Below are 22,240 nucleotides of genomic sequence, written 5' to 3'. Positions count from 1 at the left end.
AAATGCCAGTATTTTATCTTCTTTTGACAGCTGGAAAACTGAGCCATAATCCCTAATGGAATTATCTAAAGTTGTACTTCAGAAAAAACAGACCCTGAAATTTAGTCCAGATCCCTCAAGTCTCAGTCCAGTGCTCTAACACAGCACTATTCATTATGGAGGGTTGAGTCCTATCCCAAGACAATAAAGAATCTAAAAAGTGAAAGTACACTGATTTCTATGATTGCACAAGACCTACTTTGGAAGCCTATAAAAACTTTCAGGGCATGCAAAATACAAATACTGTCCAAGTATATAAATCCGTTGCCTTTTTTCCTTTAAAGAATCCAGTATTTCATGCACGAGGTTAGTATGGTAATTACCTAGCACTGCAGAAATCCGGAAATTTCCACTATAAAGTAATTTAGTACTCCGTACATGCAGAGTTCAGTTAAACAAGAAATTAAAAAAATACTGAATATATACAATTTTATCACGCTTAGGCATGCTGTAAGATATGGAAAATCTGCAGTGCAGTTACATCAATACCACAGCAGTAGACCCTGATTTTTTTCATGCAAAGAGATTATACTCACCTGGTGTTCTGCTTCCTGGAACCTTCATGTACAACTGCACTGTGTTCATGCCCAGGATGGTATGACCAACATGGCTTAGAAGATTTCCTGCTGATACCACACGTACAAAAGCAGGAAGTTTTGTCAGTTCATGGAGTTGCAACTTCCACCTGCAGCAAAATAGCAAATCGACAAACTGTGAATCCCTAAGACTCTTAGAAAAGTTTGAGAAATATAAACATTTTCAAAAAATTGTTAGCACAGGAGATAAAAGAGCAGACAGCCTACTTCTACATAACTTCACTTTTCTTAAGATGGAAGCCAAGATAATGCAATACCTTTACTTGACAGTTACAGAAATTTAAATGACAATTTCATTTAAGGGTGAGCTAAAAGCCAGGGTGACTGGACTCACTCTTGCAGTTAGCCAGTCTGCTGCTATACTGCTAGAAAATTCTGCTTGCACCTTGGTGTACATCTTTTCCAAGTGAAATAAGAGCTGTGCTCTCCTCCCTCTCTAGGCCAGTCAAGAAACTGTTAACCATGCTTTCAAGAGCCAAACGATATTGTGCTACAACATATGTCAAGAAGAGTGTCTAAACACACCCTAGCCTGTGCATACAATTGCTGTCACCAAGAATGAAGTTAACTACATGCTTGTGCTACGGAACTGAATACTTGCATTAAGAAAAACACAGATCTTCAAACACAAAAATATCAGAACTTAAGTTTGGAGCTCTAATGTCACCCAGGTATCTGTGTTACTCTTAATTTTAAAATATTTCCAAATATAAACACAAACCTGACAGGCTAGTTGAGCGGAAAGATAGTTTTTAGCAAAAGCTGCGACTGCAGATCAGAAGATCATGCATCTGCCTGGGATCCTACAAGAACTATTTAAAGTATCAAAATCCAATTCCCTATGAGCCCCAGGTTAGTTATGCTTAGGTTCATTTAAAGTCTCTCTCCCAATGATTTGCTCTGGGTGCTAGTTTATTAGCAACAATTTTGTATCTACAGATGTAATTTTCTTTAGAAAAAAATAGCATCAGTATGAAAAATTTAAAACAATCTCTAATCACACGCATATATACACGCATTGATCTTTCAGTGACTATACCATAGAAGACCTCAGCATCTTAAGCAGGCTTTACTCTCCAGTTTCAAACACCACAACCTTTTCTTCTGCTCTAATCATTGAAAGAGATCAGAATTTTTGTGCCGCAGCTGGTGGGACTGACAGCCTAAACATGCTGGATCTTTTATGTAAATATATACGAGCTAGAGATGTAATCAAACAAAAAATTATTACTGGACACAAAAAAGTTTGCTTTCAGAGTATTTCTAATACTTTCTGATGTTTTTCTGAGCTACCTTCATCTACTCACAGGAAGATATGTAATCTAAACAATATACAATTTATTATTATTACACAATGTTTTTTTTTTTTGGTGTTTCTGGCAGAGGTATCGTGGCTTATCCACAGATAAGCACTGATCTGTCTTTACCACATATTTCAAACCCTGCTCCTGGACAGAGAAGCAAGAGCTATGGAAAAGTGGAAACAGAAAGGATGACAGCAGGAACAAAAGGAAACAAAAAACCAAGTAACAAAAATCCAGAGAAATAAAAAAGAAAAATCCTTTAATCTTTCAATTTCTGTGCAAAGACTGAAAACTTGGTATTGTCAGAAGTAATTAAAGCTGTAAGCAAACAATTTAAATCCTCAGAACGAAACAAAGTGAATGTATTAGAAGGAGGACAACCAAGAAGTCTCTGATGGATGCTTAAGTTCATTTCTGGAAAAATAAAAGACCCTAGAAATAGAAGCTTGAAAAGAGATTTTAGGGTGAGACGGACTCTTAACAACAGTTAAAAGACTAAAGGTAACAACTTAGTTGTGGAAATGGGGTTTGCAACTGGAATTGGGTTTATCAACAGACTGACTGATGTCTGAGAAGACTGCGTTAGTTTTCCAGGGGTATCATACTGTAGAATACCACTGTGAGCTGGAGAAACTGTAATCGACTTACTTTTTGTCATCTGACAGGTCAATGTTGGTCCCAAACTTGATTGTTTTAAAAGGTCCTCTTCTCCTCCTCCCAGAGCTGCAAATATAAAAAATACAATAGGTGAATGTGGAAATAGGAATGATGTGTAAAACCACATAAAACCAGCTACCGAATTATCACAGTTATACCACACTTACTTATCAGAAGATGTGGATTCATTGTCTGAGTGGTCCTTGTGGTGACTCTTCTTCTCATTTTCCTCCTATAAAATGCAATTGTGGAAATGTTTTTATATATACATAAATAAACACAGAAGTAATAATCTATATAAAATTATAGGTATAAAATGGTAACAGGTTCACAGACATAAGTACATTTATTTCAAGATGCTGGTATAATCTTTAAAGTATCTATATCTAAGATTTTATGTGAATGTTACTGTTATGAAAATTGTTTTAAAAATAAATAAACTTTAGTCCAAAGCCACTGCAAAAAAATTCTTTATGACTACAAATTCAGTGAAGCTCAGGCCAGGACAATAGAAAATGTCTACACTGTAAACATTTCTGCTAGCCTACATTATGGTTGCAAATGAGCATGTCGGTTTGCTTCATTATGCAGGTGGACTGGAATCCAGTCTTAAGGAATACTGTTAACGTTTTTAGACTAGAATATTTACCTTCCTTCGAAGTCAGGCAGGTCTCTTGATATGAAAATAGGATGACTAGTATTTATAAAATTAATTTTATAAAATCCATTATATAAAATCTTTTGAATTTTTCATAGCCATATGCTATTTTAGCACTGCAGTAGCTAGGACCATGACTAGTGGAAAAAAATCTAAAAAATATTAAATGATGTAATTTGATCTTTTTAGCAAAGTGGCCTCAAAAGTCTATTCTAAAGACTTCTTTTTTGGCAAGTGTACGGATGTAGAAGGAAAAAGAATATGACAAAAAGGAGGAAAGAACTGCCTGGAGGCTACCCAAAGATCTCTGGCTTTGAATGGGATTGCTGTTAAATCTCAAAGTGCCCTATGTACCTGAGAAAGTCTTATTCATCCTTTGAACGAAGGACAAAGAGAAACAAAAAGGAATCTAGTGATGATGGATTTATCAAATACTGCAAGACATGTTAGAAAAGCAATGTAATAGTTGTCAGAGGCATAAAAAAAAAGATCACGTAGGGCAAACCAAGAGGATTGCATCTGTAGAAATAGACAATAAAGCTTTCATTTGAACACTGAAAAGTCACCTAAGGACAGGTCAAAGCAGTGTTAGGTAAAGAACACATGTACACTTAAAACAATGTCTTTTTGATTTCCAAGGGGAAAATGAAAATCATCATTCTGAAAATTGTTTTATATATTACATTTTTACCACCAATTTGTAACAGAGAAAAAAATAATCAGAAAATCCCACAGTTCACTTCTTGGTGCAAAACCAAAGCTGAGGCTTTCCTGCTGACAAGCTGGTATGTGATCAGTTATGCACATTATTGAACGTGTACTTCACTAGAACATTGTGTGTGTAATGTTCTCTAGCTCCTCTGGAATGATGTACAAGAATACAATGCTGGTGCATTGTTCAAGGGGCACCAGTAAACTTCAGTTGATATCCTACTGAAATTTATTACCACTGCAGAGGAAAAAAAATAAAAATAAAATAAAATAAAAAAATCACATCTATGTGGCAAGTTCTTGATGACTTCAGTGCTCCCCACTTCCCAATGGCATTCCTGTTTCTTTTCCTCAACCTGTATCGCTCTCGCTCAAAACATTTTGACTACTTTCCCTTCTCTATTCTTCAACTACTGATTCATTTTTTCATTTCTAATCCTTTCCTCTCATGTGCGAAATTTAAATTTAGAATTTCTCTTTCCTTTCTTACTGAAACCATTGCTGTTTCTATGTAATGGCAGTGAAAACTGTAATAGTCAATACCTCACGTTGATGTTTGCCCTATTTTCTAATTAACAAATGGTCAAGAATGTATTTTTGTCTTTGTTCCACCTTAGCCTAATCTTTTTATAACAGCAGGTAACATAAGCCTCGGAGGAGTGCCCATAGCCACTTCCAAGGATATGGTCACTACTTCAGCAAAAATATTGAAAAGTAATACAAATAAAATAACATTTCAAACATTTCATTCTGTCACATATGTTTAACAACTTCTAAACTAAATGGCAACTGTTATGTTCATAGCCCAACAATAACAAATATGGAAAGCATCAGCCACTTTTCTGGAAAAAAAAAGTTATTTCAATATTTTAAACCTTTGTGCTGAAAGACAAGTACAAGTGTTAACTTCTAATAAACCACATCCAAATTAACTCAGGATACTATGAAGAACAAAGAAATCTGATTTCAAAGAGTATGCGAAACTAGAAGCAATACAAGTTAAAAAAACCCAGCATCTTAAACTATAAATATTTTTATATGAATTTTGACATTATTATATGAAAGCTTGAGCTAACAAGCTCTGAAAGTATGTAATAGCTAGTTTTACATTAACAAAATTAAGTTTTTCATTAAGCATTTGTGAGGAACACCCTATATAGTATTTGACCCTCTATTGAAAACATATTCTGTAAATCTACCTGCACTCTTCATGCTAATGGAAACGTCTCCTTTTCCTTAACAGCTTCCATTTGTTTCTAATAGCTGTTACTAATTGGTTCCAGAGTTAGTATACAGTTTGTAAATTGTATCTTAATAATAACAACAGGCTTACCCTTAAAGACTCCTGGAATGAGGAGGCTTGGTACTGTGCATACTTAGCAATTGTTGTATGAGATCTACTGCTTTCGCAACGCCAGATTTTCTTTGTTCCAGTGGGGTCCCAGTTTTCATCTGCTGGCTGCAGTAGTTGTGTCCTCACTTCTACTATGTGTTCATTATTTGCTTCTACCAATGTCTTAGTAGAGAAGAGTCCTAGATCTAATAAATAGGAATAAAATTCATAAATGACATTTAAAAAATAATAAAAATTTTCAAGAAAAGACGACATTAATACTAAAGTCATCTCAAGGTTTAAACTAAAGCTTTTTAGCCCCTTTAGCCTTCATAACACAGCACACCTGTAGGTTAAAAATTAACACTCATGATTAACACTCAGGAGGCTTTTCTGCACACAACAGTAGAAGCTTAGAAAAAACTTGGCAGCTACCATACGGACTGTATTCCAAGAAGCATTTTACATGACTTGTGTAAACAAATCTGCACACAATAAAGTATTTTTTCAGACTATTGTTTTATGAATGCACTTCCATCACATAAAGCATATCCTACTGCCAATTCCTATCTACAGAGTTCAAAATACCGTACACGGTCAGATTATAGATCATTAAATCTAAGCACTAAGACACATAGCCATAGTTTTCACAGGAAAAAAGTCTATCTGTAAGCTTCCATATCCACAGCTCAGCTCCTCTCTGTGCTCAAATCTGCTGGATTTTTTGGGGTTTTTTTGAGATGACAGATCAGAAACAGTAGCAAACTGAGAAATTACACATTACCCTAATTACTTGGAATACACAATATTTCCAACAATAAAATATCCACTTTTAAGAACTGAGAGGCTTCTTTTTAAAAAACACATACTTTTTTTTCCAAAGTAAAAAAACAACATAGAAAGTAAACCCACCTAATTTAAGCGCTCCAGCAAGGCCACGTATTACAGTAACAGGGTTGTTTGGATTTGTACAAAATTGATGTAAAGGTGGAAAGAAAGCATCTCTTTTATTTTCCAACTGTAAAATTATAACAGAATATTAAATGTCAGATGAACTTAAGACTTATTATTTGTAAAATAAAAAAGAAATTTAAAAGAAGAGAAACATCAGAAAGAAGACAGGAATGTTCTCCATTTGGGAATGAATAGCTACATCATACAACCCTCTCCATGTTAAAACCTAGGTTCACTCCTGAAATCAATTTGTTACTGTAATTTATTTCTTGGCATGAATTATTCCCAGGTTGTTTCAGCTTTTGCAACTCGGGTTTCCTGCAGTTTATTTCTTTATCTGACAGTAGCCTTGTACATTCTCTAAATCTACAGAATTCTCTGAAGAGCAAGATAATATACTAACTTTCTTTACAGAAGTCAAAAAGCTAATTCTATAGATAATGTATACAAGAAACAGTATAATTAAAAAGACTACTCTCACAGTATATCTCATGTTAACCAGAAAGGTTGATTGGATTTTCTTATGCTTTTGTGCACCTATGACCTCAATTTTATGCTATAGTCTCCCCCATCTTTTTTTTCCCCTTTTTCTTTTTTTATTGTTTTGAGTCTTTTAAAAAGCTGAAGACATCTCTTTCAATAAACAAAACACAATACAGAGTTCCCAAATATTGGGACCCACGCTGGCACATCTACACAGTATGTTGCAACATGGTGACTTACTAGCTTTGTACAGACTCAACAAAGCTGTGACAGACTTTTAACAAGGTAGATTAATTCAGATCCAACACTTGGAAGCTCCATTGCTCCCAACTTAACCTAATTCTTGGGCAGACTGCTTGTGTAGTATCACACCAAAGTGCCAACTGCTTCTGGTCCCCAAGTTGCCCTAATCAAAGCTGACTTGAGGTTTTCACACCAGCTGTATGGACATACTAGAATTTATTCTTCAGTTATCCAGGAAATTGACATCCTGTAATTTATTCTTCTATCACTAAGGAAGTTAGCTCAAACTCTTCTAAAGTTATTATGAAACTTTATTTTCAGAACAGAAGTTTTAACTGTTGCACAAGAAAATACTACGCAACTAAAGTCTGCCTTTTCCTAATGACATTTTGTTCTTAACATCACCTCAACTTTAAATTATTTTTTCTTTAATGTATTTTGAAGCATACTGTTAGGAGAGTTTAGTTAAATTACTTGCTCTTTTATTCCTAAACTGTCACTTGCAAATAATGTACGCACATATTTGAAATACTGTACATTATATCTAATGAACTGTTTTGCCTATTCTGCCAATATTTTGAGTATTAAAAAAAATCAACAAAACAGTTCTGAAGCTGTTTTTCCTCTTGTTTCCTGAAGTTCTTAATTTACAAATATTTTAAGAGTCAAACTAAGTCTCAAAATTTTCTTTAAGGTTAGCATTTTTCCTGCTTATACGCTAGTTGGGAGAGCACTGTAATTAGAATTCAGCTGTGAATAGGGCATCTTTAAAATAATTACATTATGTAATTCAGATATACAAACAAATACAAGGGGCAGTCAGCAGTATACTTCTGCCATTAGATTTACTTACATAAATACTAGGTGTAGGTGGATTCAGCTTGTCCTTTGGCAAGGGAGGGTACGGTGGAGGCGGTGGTCGTGGAGGTGGGCATTTATCCAATAGAATACTACTGTTAGATAAGCCATTTTTACCCAGATTCCTGAAAGGAAAGAAGAGCTGCCTCTGTCAATACTTGACTAAGATGATACGTATATACTAGTGTCATCTCTTCTGGAAAACAATGATGTATAAGGAGAAACCGTAACTCAAGATACAAATAAAGCTCATATATTTCAATCAAGGATTCTCAGTGTATAATTTGATAATATTCAAAATAATTCCCATTTTGCCTGACAAATCTGCAACATCACTGCTATTAGGTGAAAACACAGTCATTTTAAATAAAAGCAAGTACGACTCACTTGACAAAATTTAACAGAGAAAGCAGGTTTCAACTAGAAATAGAGAAGAACCTTGTTAGGTTGGCATTGGCTGGTGGATGATCAATTCACAGCAGCTGAAATAACACAGTCCGGTAATGCTGTGCATGTGCATAGCACTGTGGCAGAGCACGAAGTCAGAAAGTGACAATGCCTCAGCCAAAAAAATGCTGACTCACAGAAACCACACAGAACTACACTAATGACGCTAAATTGAACAATCACCTATCCCTCTCCGATTTACACATTGTGAAGCCAGAAGGAGCCACTGCTGCATAATCCATTTGTTTGAGCAACAGAGAAAAGGACCTACCCTGAGCGAGTTGCTGTGTCAACACCCGAAGGTGTACTTGAATGAGAACCTGGCTTGTTGTATTTGCCGCCTTTCTCTGGAGATTTCCAGATGTGGATAATCCACTGTACGTGTGTGTGAACAACCGGGAAAACTTGCATTCTGAGCTTAGTCTATATTCAATTTCAAGTCACTATCACCGGGAAAGTAACCCCTCTTGATTCACTAGCTCGTTACCACCTCTCAACAGCCCACAAAATGGGATATTTCTAATGCGTAATTTAGTCATGTATCTTCATAGAACTCATACGTTAAAAGATTTGTTCTAGTAACAACAGTCTTCATCAGAAAACACATCTGACATATTAGATGAAACTCCTAGCAATAGAGTTTGTCTCTAAAACACAGAAACTGTGACACTTGCACTGAGAAGCATCATAGAGCTGGAAGTTGGCATGTGAGAGCACTGCTTCAAATCAAGCTACCACAAACCACGAGCAAGATGAACTTGGGGCTTGAGATGACATCAGACTGACTGTTATGAAAAACACTAAAGAAAAAAAGCAAACACCTCCCCTACCCCAGGCTGCAGCAAAGAAGAGCATCCTGAGAAACTGGTGCTCATCACAACAAACAAGTCAGTCGTTCAGTTCAGAACATAAATCAGCTTTCTAACTTATACATTGCTCCCCTCTGACAGAAGATCAGAGCAATACAGACGGAGACACATTTAACAACTGTCTCCAAAGCACGCCTGTCAAAATACCAAACGCAGCTTATTGCTTGTGCTTAGGTGAGTCTAATGCCATAATAGATTGCAACTTCAAAGAAACTGAAAGAGCAATGTGGAAGCTTTGATTAGGCATCATCCAACTTGGCAAAAACTTCACTGACCAATGCTTCATGTCTGATGTAGTTCTTGCAAAGACCCTAACTGCCCCCAGACAAAAAAATACGGCAATATAAAAATCACCATCACCCAAAGAAATTTATCAACCATGGTTGCATGAATCAGATTCAGTCCACCTATAAAAAGTGAAACTATCACCTGAATAGCAGGTATTAGAATAAGCTATAATTTTTGCATTACTGAACTGAAAAATAAAACGAAGAAAAGCAAATGCATACTATTAAAAAATCAAAGATAACCATGACAAAATTCAGTTTGAAGTGATAAACAGTTCTCAGGCAATTTCTGAGGCAAGAAAGACGAGAAAGACTGAACCTGAAGAAAAAAAGGATATTGCTCAGAACTAGCGTAACTCAAGCTACTGTAGTCACAACAAGATAACACAGCAAAAGCTCAGCAAAGCCAGGGTTCGTGGGGTCTTCAGGGAAGGGGGACAATAGAGAAAGTAGAACCTCCTGTACTCTTAGAATTACAGGTCTGAAAAGGCAAAGGAGATACAGAATAAAGCAGACACTACAGAGGAAAAGATCAGATGAACAGTGATTATCTCATAAACCCAGCACTTGAAGCTGATCCCACCAAATGTATGCCACAGTTTCCTATTAAATTACTAAAACCCTGTGTGGAAATTTCAGGAGAGGAAAAAGGGCCAAAGAAAAGCAAAGCTGAGACAGGAAAATGGTGGCTAATTCAAGTGGCACAGGAAACAGACGGGCAGAGTATTTAAAGTTTTCTTTAACAGACCAGTTTCACTCCATCATTTTTCTTCTGTCCACGAATCAGAAGAATTTATTATTAATAACAGTACAAGAGAGCTACTAAAGAATAACACTATAATTGATAGTGTGCAAAACAGAGCAACAGATATTATAAAAATCACCACAGAAGTACTAAAAAGATTTGCTACCAGCACCTGAAATGAAGCAGTGTGAGAATCCACTGCTGGCCTCTCCACCTCTGGAAAGAGACAACGGTGGCCAGTGCAAGGAAAGCGAAAGACCATTTTGACCACAACAACCATAAGGAAAATCTCACATGCATTTGTTTCAAGAGTGTATTTTTGGTGAGCGTATTTCACACTGGCTGAAAGAGGCAATAGAGGCAATGCGCAAGAAAACACAAGACTCATTTAGGCCCTGAAAAGAAACTGGATGCCCAAACAGTCACCTAAAATGCCATGATGGAGGAATGAAGAAAAGGACAGGCTTCGTTCATTTAAATTGACTTTCCAGAGAGAATTAGTTTTTTCATAGACTGTGCAGTCGGGAGAACATCTTTCATTCCCGCAGAGCAGGAAGAGAAGGCAGGAGCAGCTGTCAGGCTCAGAAAGGTAAGGACAGAGGTGCACACTGATGTGCAGCGTTGTCCTGAGTGAAAGCTGCAGCTCTCGGTCCACTGGAATTTACTTGATGGGTAAAAGCAACAACAACTAATGCAACTGCTTTACCCTGAGGACCAAACTCAAACTGGCATGCTTATGAGTGACACCGACCTCTACGGTTAACACAGGTGCCTGAATCTCATGTACTTAAGGGATCTCTTAAGTACATCATCAGATTCACACATTTCACTGCTTTCTACAATACATTCACACATCTTCTGAAAACAGCTTACAGCCTTCAGTCTTAGAGAACAACTTCCCCTCTGGCTGTACCAAAACACACAGTTAACCATAAGCAGAGGTGTGACCCAGTTTGTGTCACAACAGTCACTCTCCTCTTCATTATACAGCGCTCACTGCCCAGTCTCTGCTTTTAGCAAGTATTAACACAACAGTTTAATATTATCTAGGGATTTCTTGACAAATGGAGACTGAGGGCTCCACCTGAGATGATGCCTTCATCCACCTACCAGACTTCTTCCCTAGAGTTTACTCTTTTCACTGCATGGACAACAAGTAGCTTGTAACGCAGCTGGGGTGTCCCTGCCCCGTGGAAAGATGGACTTCAGCTGCTCTAGCCTTAGAGACTTGCCTGCCAGAGCCCTACGTCACTATCAAAAACCAAATAAAACAGGACCAAAATCTGATCCAAGGCAAAAATCACTGAAACATTTACAATTACATGAAACATATCAGGTAGTTGCTATACACTTCACAGGCACTGTATTGACATTGCATCATCCTAGTTGATTAAAAAAAGTTATCATGCAAGCTTAAAGCCAACTGTGTTATGCAGCTGTATTAACTTTAACTCTATTTTATTACACAAACTCTCAACTACGTCAATAATATTAAAGTTAACATGATAAAACTTATTTTCCAAAAACCAGATATCATTATCATTCATTACTATCCTTTACATTTATTAAATTTATCACCTCGATAATTTTATTATTTTACTTGAGCCTCATGTCAGACTGAGAGGATTATGTTTACTTCTCAGAAAGCAGTTCCATAGTGGTTTTCAAATCCTCCTCTGGAACTTCTTCAGTTTTCCAAGAATTATAAAAAAAATAAAATCCGCATGAGTGATAAACAACAATTCTCTGGCCTGAGCTCATGGATGTACGTTATACAGGCCTCTGACTTAAAAATACCGAATTTAACTACTGTTTAGCCTTCTCCTTGATTACTATGAAAACAGAGAGTGTGTTATCGTGCATCCCGTGATGTGAACATCGTATCTGCCTTTTTCCCAAGCACAGAACAAAAATATTTACTGAACTCTCTTGCCTCTACTGACTATTCTAATAGCTCTGTGTAGTGGTTAAGCATGACTGGTTCTTGAGTTTCTTCTTTTTCATTCTTGGCTATCATTTCCCTCTTCCAAACGTCCTTTCAGAGTTTTCTAGAACTCTTAGCTTCAGTACTTTTAAAAATATTTTCCCGTTTTGTTTTTAATTGGGAGATTGGAACTGTTTGATGATAATGAAGAGTTCCCAAGCAATTTCCAGTTATCTACACATTTGGATTTTAGGTATGCTTTACAAGCCAAAACAGAGTAAGTCACAATCATTTGCACTTAAGCAGTTATTTTTGTTGCGAAGTCAGTCTGTTTAAGTGAATTGTTATTTGAGGATTAGCTGCTTGAGAATTAACAAAGTTTTACCGCTCAAGAGATTACAGTCATTCTGAAGAACAAAATTAATACACTCTCTTCCCCAAATAAAAATCACATTTAACAAGAATATAAGGAACTGTGGATTTATGTGATACTTTACCTCAAATCTACCAGAATTAATTAATCTACAAAGAAGAATGAACTAAACATTTTGAAAACGTGCCTGCAGAAGAACTCGGCTGAAGCACTGTGATGTACTGTATTTACTTGACCCAGTCCCGATTCAAAACAGAAATACCCAGCCTTTCTTAACAATTAACGGATACAATTAATTGCTTTCATACTCCAAGGTATTACAAAAACGCAGAAAAATGGCTGTCAAGACCCGTCACCCCGAGGAGGAGTCGGTTACTCACAATGCCTAACTTGGTCTCTCCGAGGCTCAGCTACCCAAGCTCCTGCTGTAGACAGTAGAGAGAGATGCGCTCTCAGAGGGGAATTATAAAGAAGTCAAGCTTACATTACACTTAAATGCAAGTAATGCCAGATAATTATACAACCTGTTTATCATGCAATTCCTTACCCCAGCCTTTCACAACCAGGTACTAGCTGGCAATACTCCCAGAGATCTTTCTTTTTAAACCTACAAAAAAAATCTTACAATAGAATTGTGGATTTTCTCATTATGTAAATGTATTTCTAATAATTTTTGAATTCTGTTCTGGTTTTGACCTCAATAGTACAGGTTGGCAGTGAATTTCATAGGTTAATTATATGTTATGTAAGAAGTAATGTTCCTTTTCTTTTCTAAATGACTTTTACATCTTTCTTTCCTATTTCATTTGCTAATCACCATGTTCTTAGGCTGTAAGACAAACAGAATCACATTAATGACTTATGGAAGAAAAGCACTGTAACAACAAGTGGAACTGAACTTTTTCATACGCTTGCCTTTGCCCTAAACTATACATCTTTCCTGTGGCGTTTTATTCCCAGATAATTCTGCTTCCCATCTCTGCATTTGCCTTTTGAAACAAAACAGAATATATTACTCTAAGCAGGGTTTAGCTTGTGAAATCACAATATTTCAAATTTTAGTCTTAAAAATTTTGCTATGGTGAAGTTGACTTGCCAGAAGTAATGTGAGAGCAATTGAACAATATTGCCTTCAAGCCAAAAAAGTTCTTTGCTTACAGACAAAGAAACCTCCCAATAAAACAAGAATTGCTTTTGTTGGTTTTGTTTCTAAGAACAAAACACAAACTTAATCCAGCTCCTTTCTCCTCAAAGTACTTCCCCTCAAATAGATTTAGGCTCTTTGCCTCTTGATTGCCGAGTTCCCAAACCAGTGATTCACTAATTGACTTCACAAAGCAGGCTTAATTGCCAAGGAGCAGCACCTTCACAAAGATCTGCCTCAGGCTTCAACACAGAGCCCACTGAGCAAGGAGATGTCTGATCATTTAACCTCTGCATCGCTTTTTCCACTCGTCTTCATGAAGCTTACTTCCTACGCTTGTGTACATTTTGACCATTCATCAGACCCTTTTTCCAGACTGTTTAACCCAGACCAACTTCCATTTGCTGTCCTATACTTCCACCATTTTACAAGATCCCTTGAAAGGCAGCTGATCTCTCCTGGTCTCCTGTCACTTTCTTTTGTCAATGGATTGTTCTCTACTTTTCCTCTTTGCGCCCCAAGCAAAAAGAACTATAAAAAGGCATGTTAGCCCCTTTCAATACGCATTACCATCAAGCCTATACCTCTCCTTTGCCTTCCCCAATTAAGACAAATTGGTAAAGCTTTCAAGTTCAGAAATTCCTTAGATTTTTCAAATTAGTCTCTCCGTATATCAACATAAAAATGGCAACAGCAACTTTCAGCTGACATGAAGCTGCCCAGATATGCAGATGGTCTCTCTTTAGAATTGTTTGAGGACCTCTTGCACAGACTTCTCTAATTCATTATCAAACAGAAGTTTTGTTTGGAGCTTTGCCTGTTCTTTCAAGGCTGTGAACAAGCTTTAAAAAAATAATCATAGAAGAAATAAGAAATAGCTTAGTTATTTTTTCATGAGAAACAAATCAAGTCAACTCAGGGACTTCTCTACACTGCTTAAAGGAAGGACTTGACCTCACGTCCGTTTTAGAAAGGGCAAGTGATGGACCCTCTTAACTGTGACGGATACTGGATTTTTAACTTCACTCCTCCAGGATGTTAATTAGATGCACCAGTTGAAACAGAGCTAGAAATCAGCTGGTTTCACTTAAGTAGAAATAAACAGCATGAGTGTTAAATCTCAATTCTAGTGATAATGTTTCATTAATTCTCCTTTCAGTAGGATTGCTCACAGGGAGAAGATACTTACATTTCTAAGAGTACAGAAAAGAGCTTTTGATAACAGCCTTTGTAAGGAGACCTGATACACAACGAGACAAAGCAGCAGACTCTTCTTTTTTTACCCACATATTAACAATTGGCTTCTCTAGTAACAAACCTGGAGCAGCTATTCGTCACATATTTTCTTCCTTTAATCACATGGTTTTCACTTATGCTCAGAATTACTTGAGGTTTGTTTGGTTTTTTTTAATGACCTCAACAGGGGATTTTCTCCAGGAATCTAAGGAAGGATAATTAATTTAATAGCACACTCCTTTTATCTGTTATTTTGCTCAGAGGCTTAAAGAAATTCAGTTTACTATGTAGACAGTTTACCAAACATAAGAATTTAGTTGTTTTATAACCACCTTAAAATTTACTGTTGTAATCAGTTTTATTGGTAGGGAAGACTAACCAAGTCACACTTACACTTCCCAGAATCACCTCCTCAATTCTCTTTCAGCCGTAAAGTCCAACAGCAGTTTAACAAGATGAGCATATTTGTTACCCTACTGTTCTCCAGAACAGCATTTTAATGAGATTTGCATATTTAGTCAATAGCTCAGCTACTGCATTTCTAAATTCCTTGTAGCTTTTCAATGAACATTGTCTAGCCCTTCAAGGGAAGCTCCTTGTAGAATTATCAATTGCTATGCCAGCACCTTCTGTTTGACCCCTTCTCAGCCTCCTTGAACAACCTCATTTCACCGCATGAATAGAACAGGTCTCTGTTAAATATTTCCTCAACATTCTCACCAAGGAAGAAGGATATAAAGAAACTTTTCAGCCTTTGCAATGATCTTGCCCTACTTAAGCGCTCACTTTAGTCTTTGGCAAACCAAAACATTTACCAAGTCTGTTCTACAGACCAGACAATCTATTCACATATAACAAAAAAAAGAATCAAATAGAATTTTCTATTTGGCATGTGTTTTGCATTTTATGATACAAAACTTCTTTCACCCAACGGCTTCACTTGAGCAGCTTTTATTAAGTCGACTCTTGTTTACATAAAGCAAAATTACAATCCCCCAGCATTTATTTTTGCCTGACTACTTCCATTTTTACTTTATTGTAATGCATGATTTCTGAACCCCTTTTCTATTTTTTCTTTTATCTTAAAAAACACCAAACTTCTGTACCTCTGATATTCCTTTCTTAAGCAACAAGCAAAATCCTAGCAACATTAACAAGCATGTCAGGTTTTGGTGGTTAGTATTACCATATTGCTTCCCGATAAAATCCCTCCTGTGAGATGAGGAACTTCATTATATTGTAGTTCACTATCCTGTAGTAGGTCAATTACAGTATCGTTGTGAATCAACTCTCGTGCATTACTTAATTCCAAACTGCTAATAATTTCAGATCTTTGGTGCTCTAAGCACAAGTAAACCCATAGGAATCTAAAAGACGTAAAAAATGGCTTCTCTTAGACAAGACTTTTTTTTTTTTTAAACCTGTAAGCATTTGAAAAAAAGATTATTTAACAGTTAGACTTCTGAGGAATTTCAATGTGATTTACATGTAACATAAACACTCTGGTTTTGAAGCAAGCTTATAGTAAACAGAGCCAAATGCAGAATGATGAGGAGGAAAATAAAAATGATTAATCTAGAGCTCCAAATATAAAAAAAGCAAGTTACATACACCTGTTCATACCTGCCAAAATGTCTTTTTTTTTCCCTAGAGGATACCACCAGGACAATATGGCAACAGACTGTATCAAGCATTGACAGATAGCAAGAAGATTATGCCAGAAGACAATAGAATATAGTTGTCCACATTAGAGGTGCAGCCAAAACATCTTTCCGAACACGTCATATGAAATAAGGGTACGTATGTAACAACTGGCAAATATTAGTACATTTAAGGCCCAAACCAGTGTCGCTCCAATATATAAAAGCTAATACTACAGGACAACTCCCCTCTCCCTGTGCATGAAGTTTATTCTAGCAGGTGTTTGGGCTTTTGTTTGTTTTTAATAATAATTCTTTTCAGTTTTCTATTGTGGATAGCTTTTCTGCAATTTTTACAGCAATCCTAAAGATCAACATTTTTTGACATAAATCCACTTTTGTACCTCAAGATACCATTTGCAGAGATAGCACCCAAACGTGATCCGTACTATGGGAAGTACTTTCAATGCTTTGTTTTTGCATTATCTTGCACTGTGTTAAAATGGAAGTTAACATGCAGTATTGAAGTGCGCAGTATCTGATATATTAGTATATAAACATGTTCTATTCTACTATGTATTAAAGGTTGACTTATTTTGCACATAAGCAGGGTTTTCAGCAGAGTATCTTTCAATATTCTCCCCTCTAGACATTTTTCCCCAACATTTTTGTGCATGTCAGTCATGCACACAGCATCACTAACAAGGATGTTCTTCGCAGAGCTCTGTTCCTGAGCTGTCATGTGCATGCATGCACACCTTCAACCTCAACACATTTTAAAACAAAGCAAGGGCTAATGAGCTAGTTAATATATGGCTTGGATAGCCTTGTCCTCAAATTTACACATGTAAAAAGGGTGGCAGGAAAAAACCTTACTAATATATTATAAAGTAGTCATATTATATAGAGTTATTATTTCTATTAGTACAAAAAAACTCATGTAGACAAGACCTTTTCCTTAACAGGTGACCAGCCCTAGCACAGGTCAGGAACAGTAATAATGAGCACAACAGAATTTTCACATGTCGAAAATTGTCTTTCTGCCTTTACACTTCTGGCTTACCCTAATATAGTTGCAATTGTAACCTTGTTGACAGTCCCACAAAATTTCTCAGAATCTCTTAGGACGCTTAGAAGACATATGCAGACACTTTACAGTAAGTACAGTTTGAGTAGGAGATATCCCGTCTCTAAACTTTGTGAAAGTAGTCAGAGCCCGGACTGAAGCATTTCTTGACCTCCAAGTTGGTAAAAAACCCAAGTCTTTCCTCCACTTTTACCATTGCTCATCTTTATTACCCAGCTTCCTCTGCCTTGTTGAATTAAGGCGCAGACAGGCTGAAGAGGGAGCTCTCAATCTCTACTCACTAAGAAAGAAGGTAAAAGGCACATCTAACACTTCTTGAGCTGTCTGCAAACTACAGGGGGCAAAGTATTACGTTACCTCCCTTGAAAAATGATGATTATGTGACCCTGGGAAAAAATAACAACTATACGAACCCAAGCGAAACACTGTAGAAAAAGACAAGAGACTCGATCACCGCATTAGCAAGTACTTTTTTAAGGGCCAATATTTCCTAATTAGGATCCCTGAATGCTGTTAGAAGCTTTTACATACAATTTAAAGCAGAACATGGTGTCATCCCCGTGAGTAAGTTAAAGAAAGCACAGTGGCAGTACCTGACCAAGCGAAAAGTAAATGTGACATGCAGGTCAGCAAAGATCTATAGGTGCTGGCCTTGGTTAAAACTTGGCCCTTCTGCACTAAATTCACAAGTTTGACTTGAGTCTGTCAATAGCCCTTGGCAGGCAGGACTCCTTAGACAAGGTGCTGCTAGGAACTCCGCAGTCAGCACCAAGCAGCGCTCAGCCGTGCCCGTGACTCGCTGCAAGGCCCCCTGTTGGCCCATGAGCCTGGGCGAGAGCTACACCCCGGAACCTCTGCACCATCCGCTCTCCAGCTCCCAGCACAGGAGGAGCAGCCTTGCACCTGCCTGCCCCTGCGTGTGCTTAGTTTGCGTGTGCTTAGATCCTTCTGTGTCACTCACAACAAAGCTTTTAAAATTTGTTTTGGTATAACAAAGCCACAGTTTTTAAAGCAGAAAAAACAGACAGAAAAATACCTTTGTACTTCCCTTTACTGCAGACCTCACTTAAGAACTTGATGAACAGCATACTGAAACAATCAAAATGCAACACAGAGGAATACACTTCCCATTACTCTCCAACGAAGCCGCATGCAAACTTCTGCTAAGCAAGTTTGGAAGACATAGATCAGCTAAACTTCAAGAAAGAACTTTAAGTCTACCACAATTTCTTTTATGTGTATTTGCAATGCACTCATCCTAACACCAGACATCATAAAAGCTATTTTTATACTCTACTAGCAAGAACACATACATGGTCCCAATTAAAAAAAAGCTGTTAAACTCTTCATTTTTATGAATGTAATAAGTATAGAAATTTCACTTGAAAATGAACATTACAATATAAGGCTTATTATTTGAAAGATGATAAAATAAGCTCCCTTCAGGTTTTTTCCTCTCTTCTAGAAAATTTATCTTTCTAACAGATACCTATGGACAGCTATACCATGATCAGTATTAGTCATCAAATCCCAGTACAGTAGAAACTAGTAACTTTCAGTAACAGATGCAGCTTTTTTGCATTTAACTGATTTATGTGGGTGCAGTGAAAGACGTATATAAACATACTTTTATCACTTTTAACATTAAAAAGTAATGCTCAAAAGCACCACATTTGCTACATAATCCCAAGTAAAATATTTTGGAGTAAAATACATTGAGATGGTAAAAATTCCAACAAGCATTCTGACACCAGAATAGTACAGGTAACATTTCAATTAAAACAACTGTAAACACAGTTAAGTATGGAAAATAGCAGTTAGAGTACAAACCAAAGCATTCAGTAACCATGTGCTTATGATTCAAGGGACTTCTGTGGACTTTAAAGGCATCTTATGTAACTTTTTCACAAATGGCAACAACTATTAAGACACGGATACAGAAATTACAGCGCCCTAAATGGCAATTTCAATTTCTCAGCAAGTTTGGATTTCAAATAAAATTATTTTGAGAAAGAAGGCAAATTTCTCCAAAAACTACCAAGAAAATCTGCGGACTTTGAGATCGCCTACACAGGGAAGGCTGTGAGCAATAATCACATTAGTGAAGTGTGAATTTGCAAAGCCAACTACCATCTTACAGGCTCCCTGTGAGCACATGTAAACATGAGCTCACCCTACCTTTGAAGGATAATTAATTACTTTGGAAAAGCTTTGTCTAAACCATGTCTAGTGGAGTTTGCTCCACTTTCAATGGAATAAATTATCTTTGTTTAATGTATATTAAGACTGATAACATGGTTCATTAATGCCGGAGTTGCAAACAGTACGCACAGAGTTTACAGTTAACTAGCTTTCCCATGTAGATAAAGTTTCAGCATATAACAACATAAAGCTGTCTACTTCTGAGGAGAGGTGACTGAACCTCTCAAACCTGTCTATGTAATTAACACATCATACTTACGCCTGGCAGCATATTCATGCCCCATAGCTACACCAAAGTACCTATATACTCCAAAGCTTCATAAAGGAACCTTTACCCTTCTAAATAAAGACAAAATTCCAAGTATTTCTGCCAGCTTTAATGGAAAATTAAGCCAGCCACTGAAATGCTTTTCCATTGTCATTACATATATTTTAAGTGTGGGCACTTGTAACATTATCCATGAAAAACTCCTACAATACTTTAAGATACCTAAGGATTTCATTCTGATGATAAAATCTGTTCAATGATGACACAGCACAGTGCAATAATAAGAGCAACACTACATGCAGAGCTCTGCTATTGTGCAGGCTGTCTAAATATAGGGCTTGTTAAGTGGTGTGGGGGGAGGAAAGTCTCAGAAAGCTGCAGAATAATCACTGTCTTAGGAAAAAAATTATTATTACTGTGGCAAATGCATCTTTCCTTGATGCAGGGGAGTCTATGAAATTATCCTTTTCATTGTTAGAGCCTGTATCTAATGGAAGAGCTGGATTTGAGAGACTCTGTAAATGTGCTTGCTGGATATAACCATCAAATCCCAGCACTCTTTACAATGGAGGTTCCTACCCTCTGACAGCTGCACGAGTGTCACACCATTTCTTTTTCTTTGTGAAGAAGGAAGAGTTTACCTGCCATTTTTGGTGATTTAATGACACTGAGATGAGAAATAAATACCTAAGAAGCACACAGAAACGTCAAGGCTTGGAGCCTGGTGTTTCTGCTACAGTGCTTTTTAGTAAGACAGACCTAGGACAAACATCTTTGCCAGAAGTCACTGCTAAGAACCATTATCTGAAACTTCTACAACCTAGCCTTCCACACTCCATTCCATCCTGTATTACTAGCAATGAAGACACCAGGGAAAACACCATGCAATTTGCACAATCACACTGCAATTATTACCAGGTTTCCCAGCGTCTGGCCTCACTTTTCGCCTTAATCCGTTATGCATCTGATCTAAAATGATTCAAGCTTACTAACTAAAGACAAAAAGTGACAGTAACATACCTGCTAATCAACTGGAATATAAGACGAACCCAGACTTAGACCTCTGAAGAGTCAAAACTATCTATGCTGTAATGTGACAGACTTAAAACTAGCTGAAAGACTGCATATTTAAAGCACTATCCACCACACGAACAGCTCCTATACTTGAGCTATAGGTACTGAAACCACCACTATCAAAAGAGGCATCTCTGGTACAGGACTGGTACAGGACTGGAACAACAAGCTGATACACCATATGGCTGTGTGACCACTCAAGAGCAACACCAACAGGCAGGAGAAATGGGCCAACAGGAATCTTATGAATTTCAGCAAAGGAAAATGCCAAGTCCTGCACCAGGGGAAGAATAACCCCATGCACTGGTACATAAGAAAACAAATGTTTTTATTTTAGAGGTGACCAAACACTGAAACAGCTTGTCCAGGCAGGTTGTGAAGTCTCCATCCTTGGAAGTATTCAAAACCTGGCTGGACATGGTCATGAGCAACCTGCTCTACTCGACCCTGCTGTGAGCTGGGACGTTGGATTAGATGATCTCCGGAGGTCACTTCCTGGACCTCCCAACTCAACCATTCTGTGACTATTTATCAGTTTTGCAACGAGAACACTGATTTGTAATGACAGACCAAATTTGCATGACTTATTTGTATTAAGGAAAAAAAAAAAAAAAATTTAATACCAGCATGGAACATGATTGATTTTTAATTTTTTTTAACATTCATAATTTCCAACACCTACATTGATGCTGTTGTGTCCTACCTAAGAAGTGCTTGTATTGTACCAATAACTACGTCTATAGAAGACAACTAGCTAACGAGTAAAAGAAAAAAAATCCAAACAACTGGTTTTCCTTTTGTAGGAGCTGTATCAAAGCTCCTTATAGAAATTAAGCCTTAAACCCCCATGGAAAGGATACGTGTTTTGAAGCCATAAATTTATCTGTCATGTACTGATATCAGGTCCCTATTGCAGAAGTCTTTCTTCTATAAGAAAACAATCATATAAAAGTACTAGAAATAAAAACATATTGATGTCACCATTAGATGCAATGGTCAAAAACTTTTTTACAGTTTTAAAACAGACTTTTTAACTATATTCGCTAGAGTAGCCAGAGTTTCATAGAACAATCTAAAGGTTTTTAAAAGGAAATGAGGAGTGTACAAA

General features: G+C 36.9%; 1 protein-coding gene across 13 annotated transcripts in view; it reads right to left on the bottom strand.

Moving 5' to 3' along the window:
• The window catches only part of KDM6A (lysine demethylase 6A), a 161,073-nt gene that overhangs the window by 14,705 nt on the left and 124,128 nt on the right, over positions 1-22,240 (bottom strand). For all 13 annotated transcript variants that reach the window (XR_010072296.1, XM_063344335.1, XM_063344349.1 and 10 more), the window contains 6 exons: positions 7,832-7,961; positions 6,211-6,316; positions 5,299-5,504; positions 2,764-2,828; positions 2,588-2,662; positions 576-724 (listed from right to left, as the gene is read on the bottom strand). Coding sequence is in view for 12 of the 13 variants with exons in the window: in XM_063344335.1 (XP_063200405.1) it covers positions 576-724; positions 2,588-2,662; positions 2,764-2,828; positions 5,299-5,504; positions 6,211-6,316; positions 7,832-7,961 (731 nt within the window). In the remaining variant the exon portion in view is untranslated. The remainder of the gene's footprint in view (positions 1-575; positions 725-2,587; positions 2,663-2,763; positions 2,829-5,298; positions 5,505-6,210; positions 6,317-7,831; positions 7,962-22,240) is intronic.

Source organism: Chroicocephalus ridibundus, chromosome 1, assembly GCF_963924245.1.
Source record: "Chroicocephalus ridibundus chromosome 1, bChrRid1.1, whole genome shotgun sequence".
Taxonomy (NCBI): domain Eukaryota; kingdom Metazoa; phylum Chordata; class Aves; order Charadriiformes; family Laridae; genus Chroicocephalus; species Chroicocephalus ridibundus.
The sequence above is the reverse complement of the archived record's forward strand: the minus strand, read 5'-3'. Positions and strand labels throughout refer to the sequence as shown.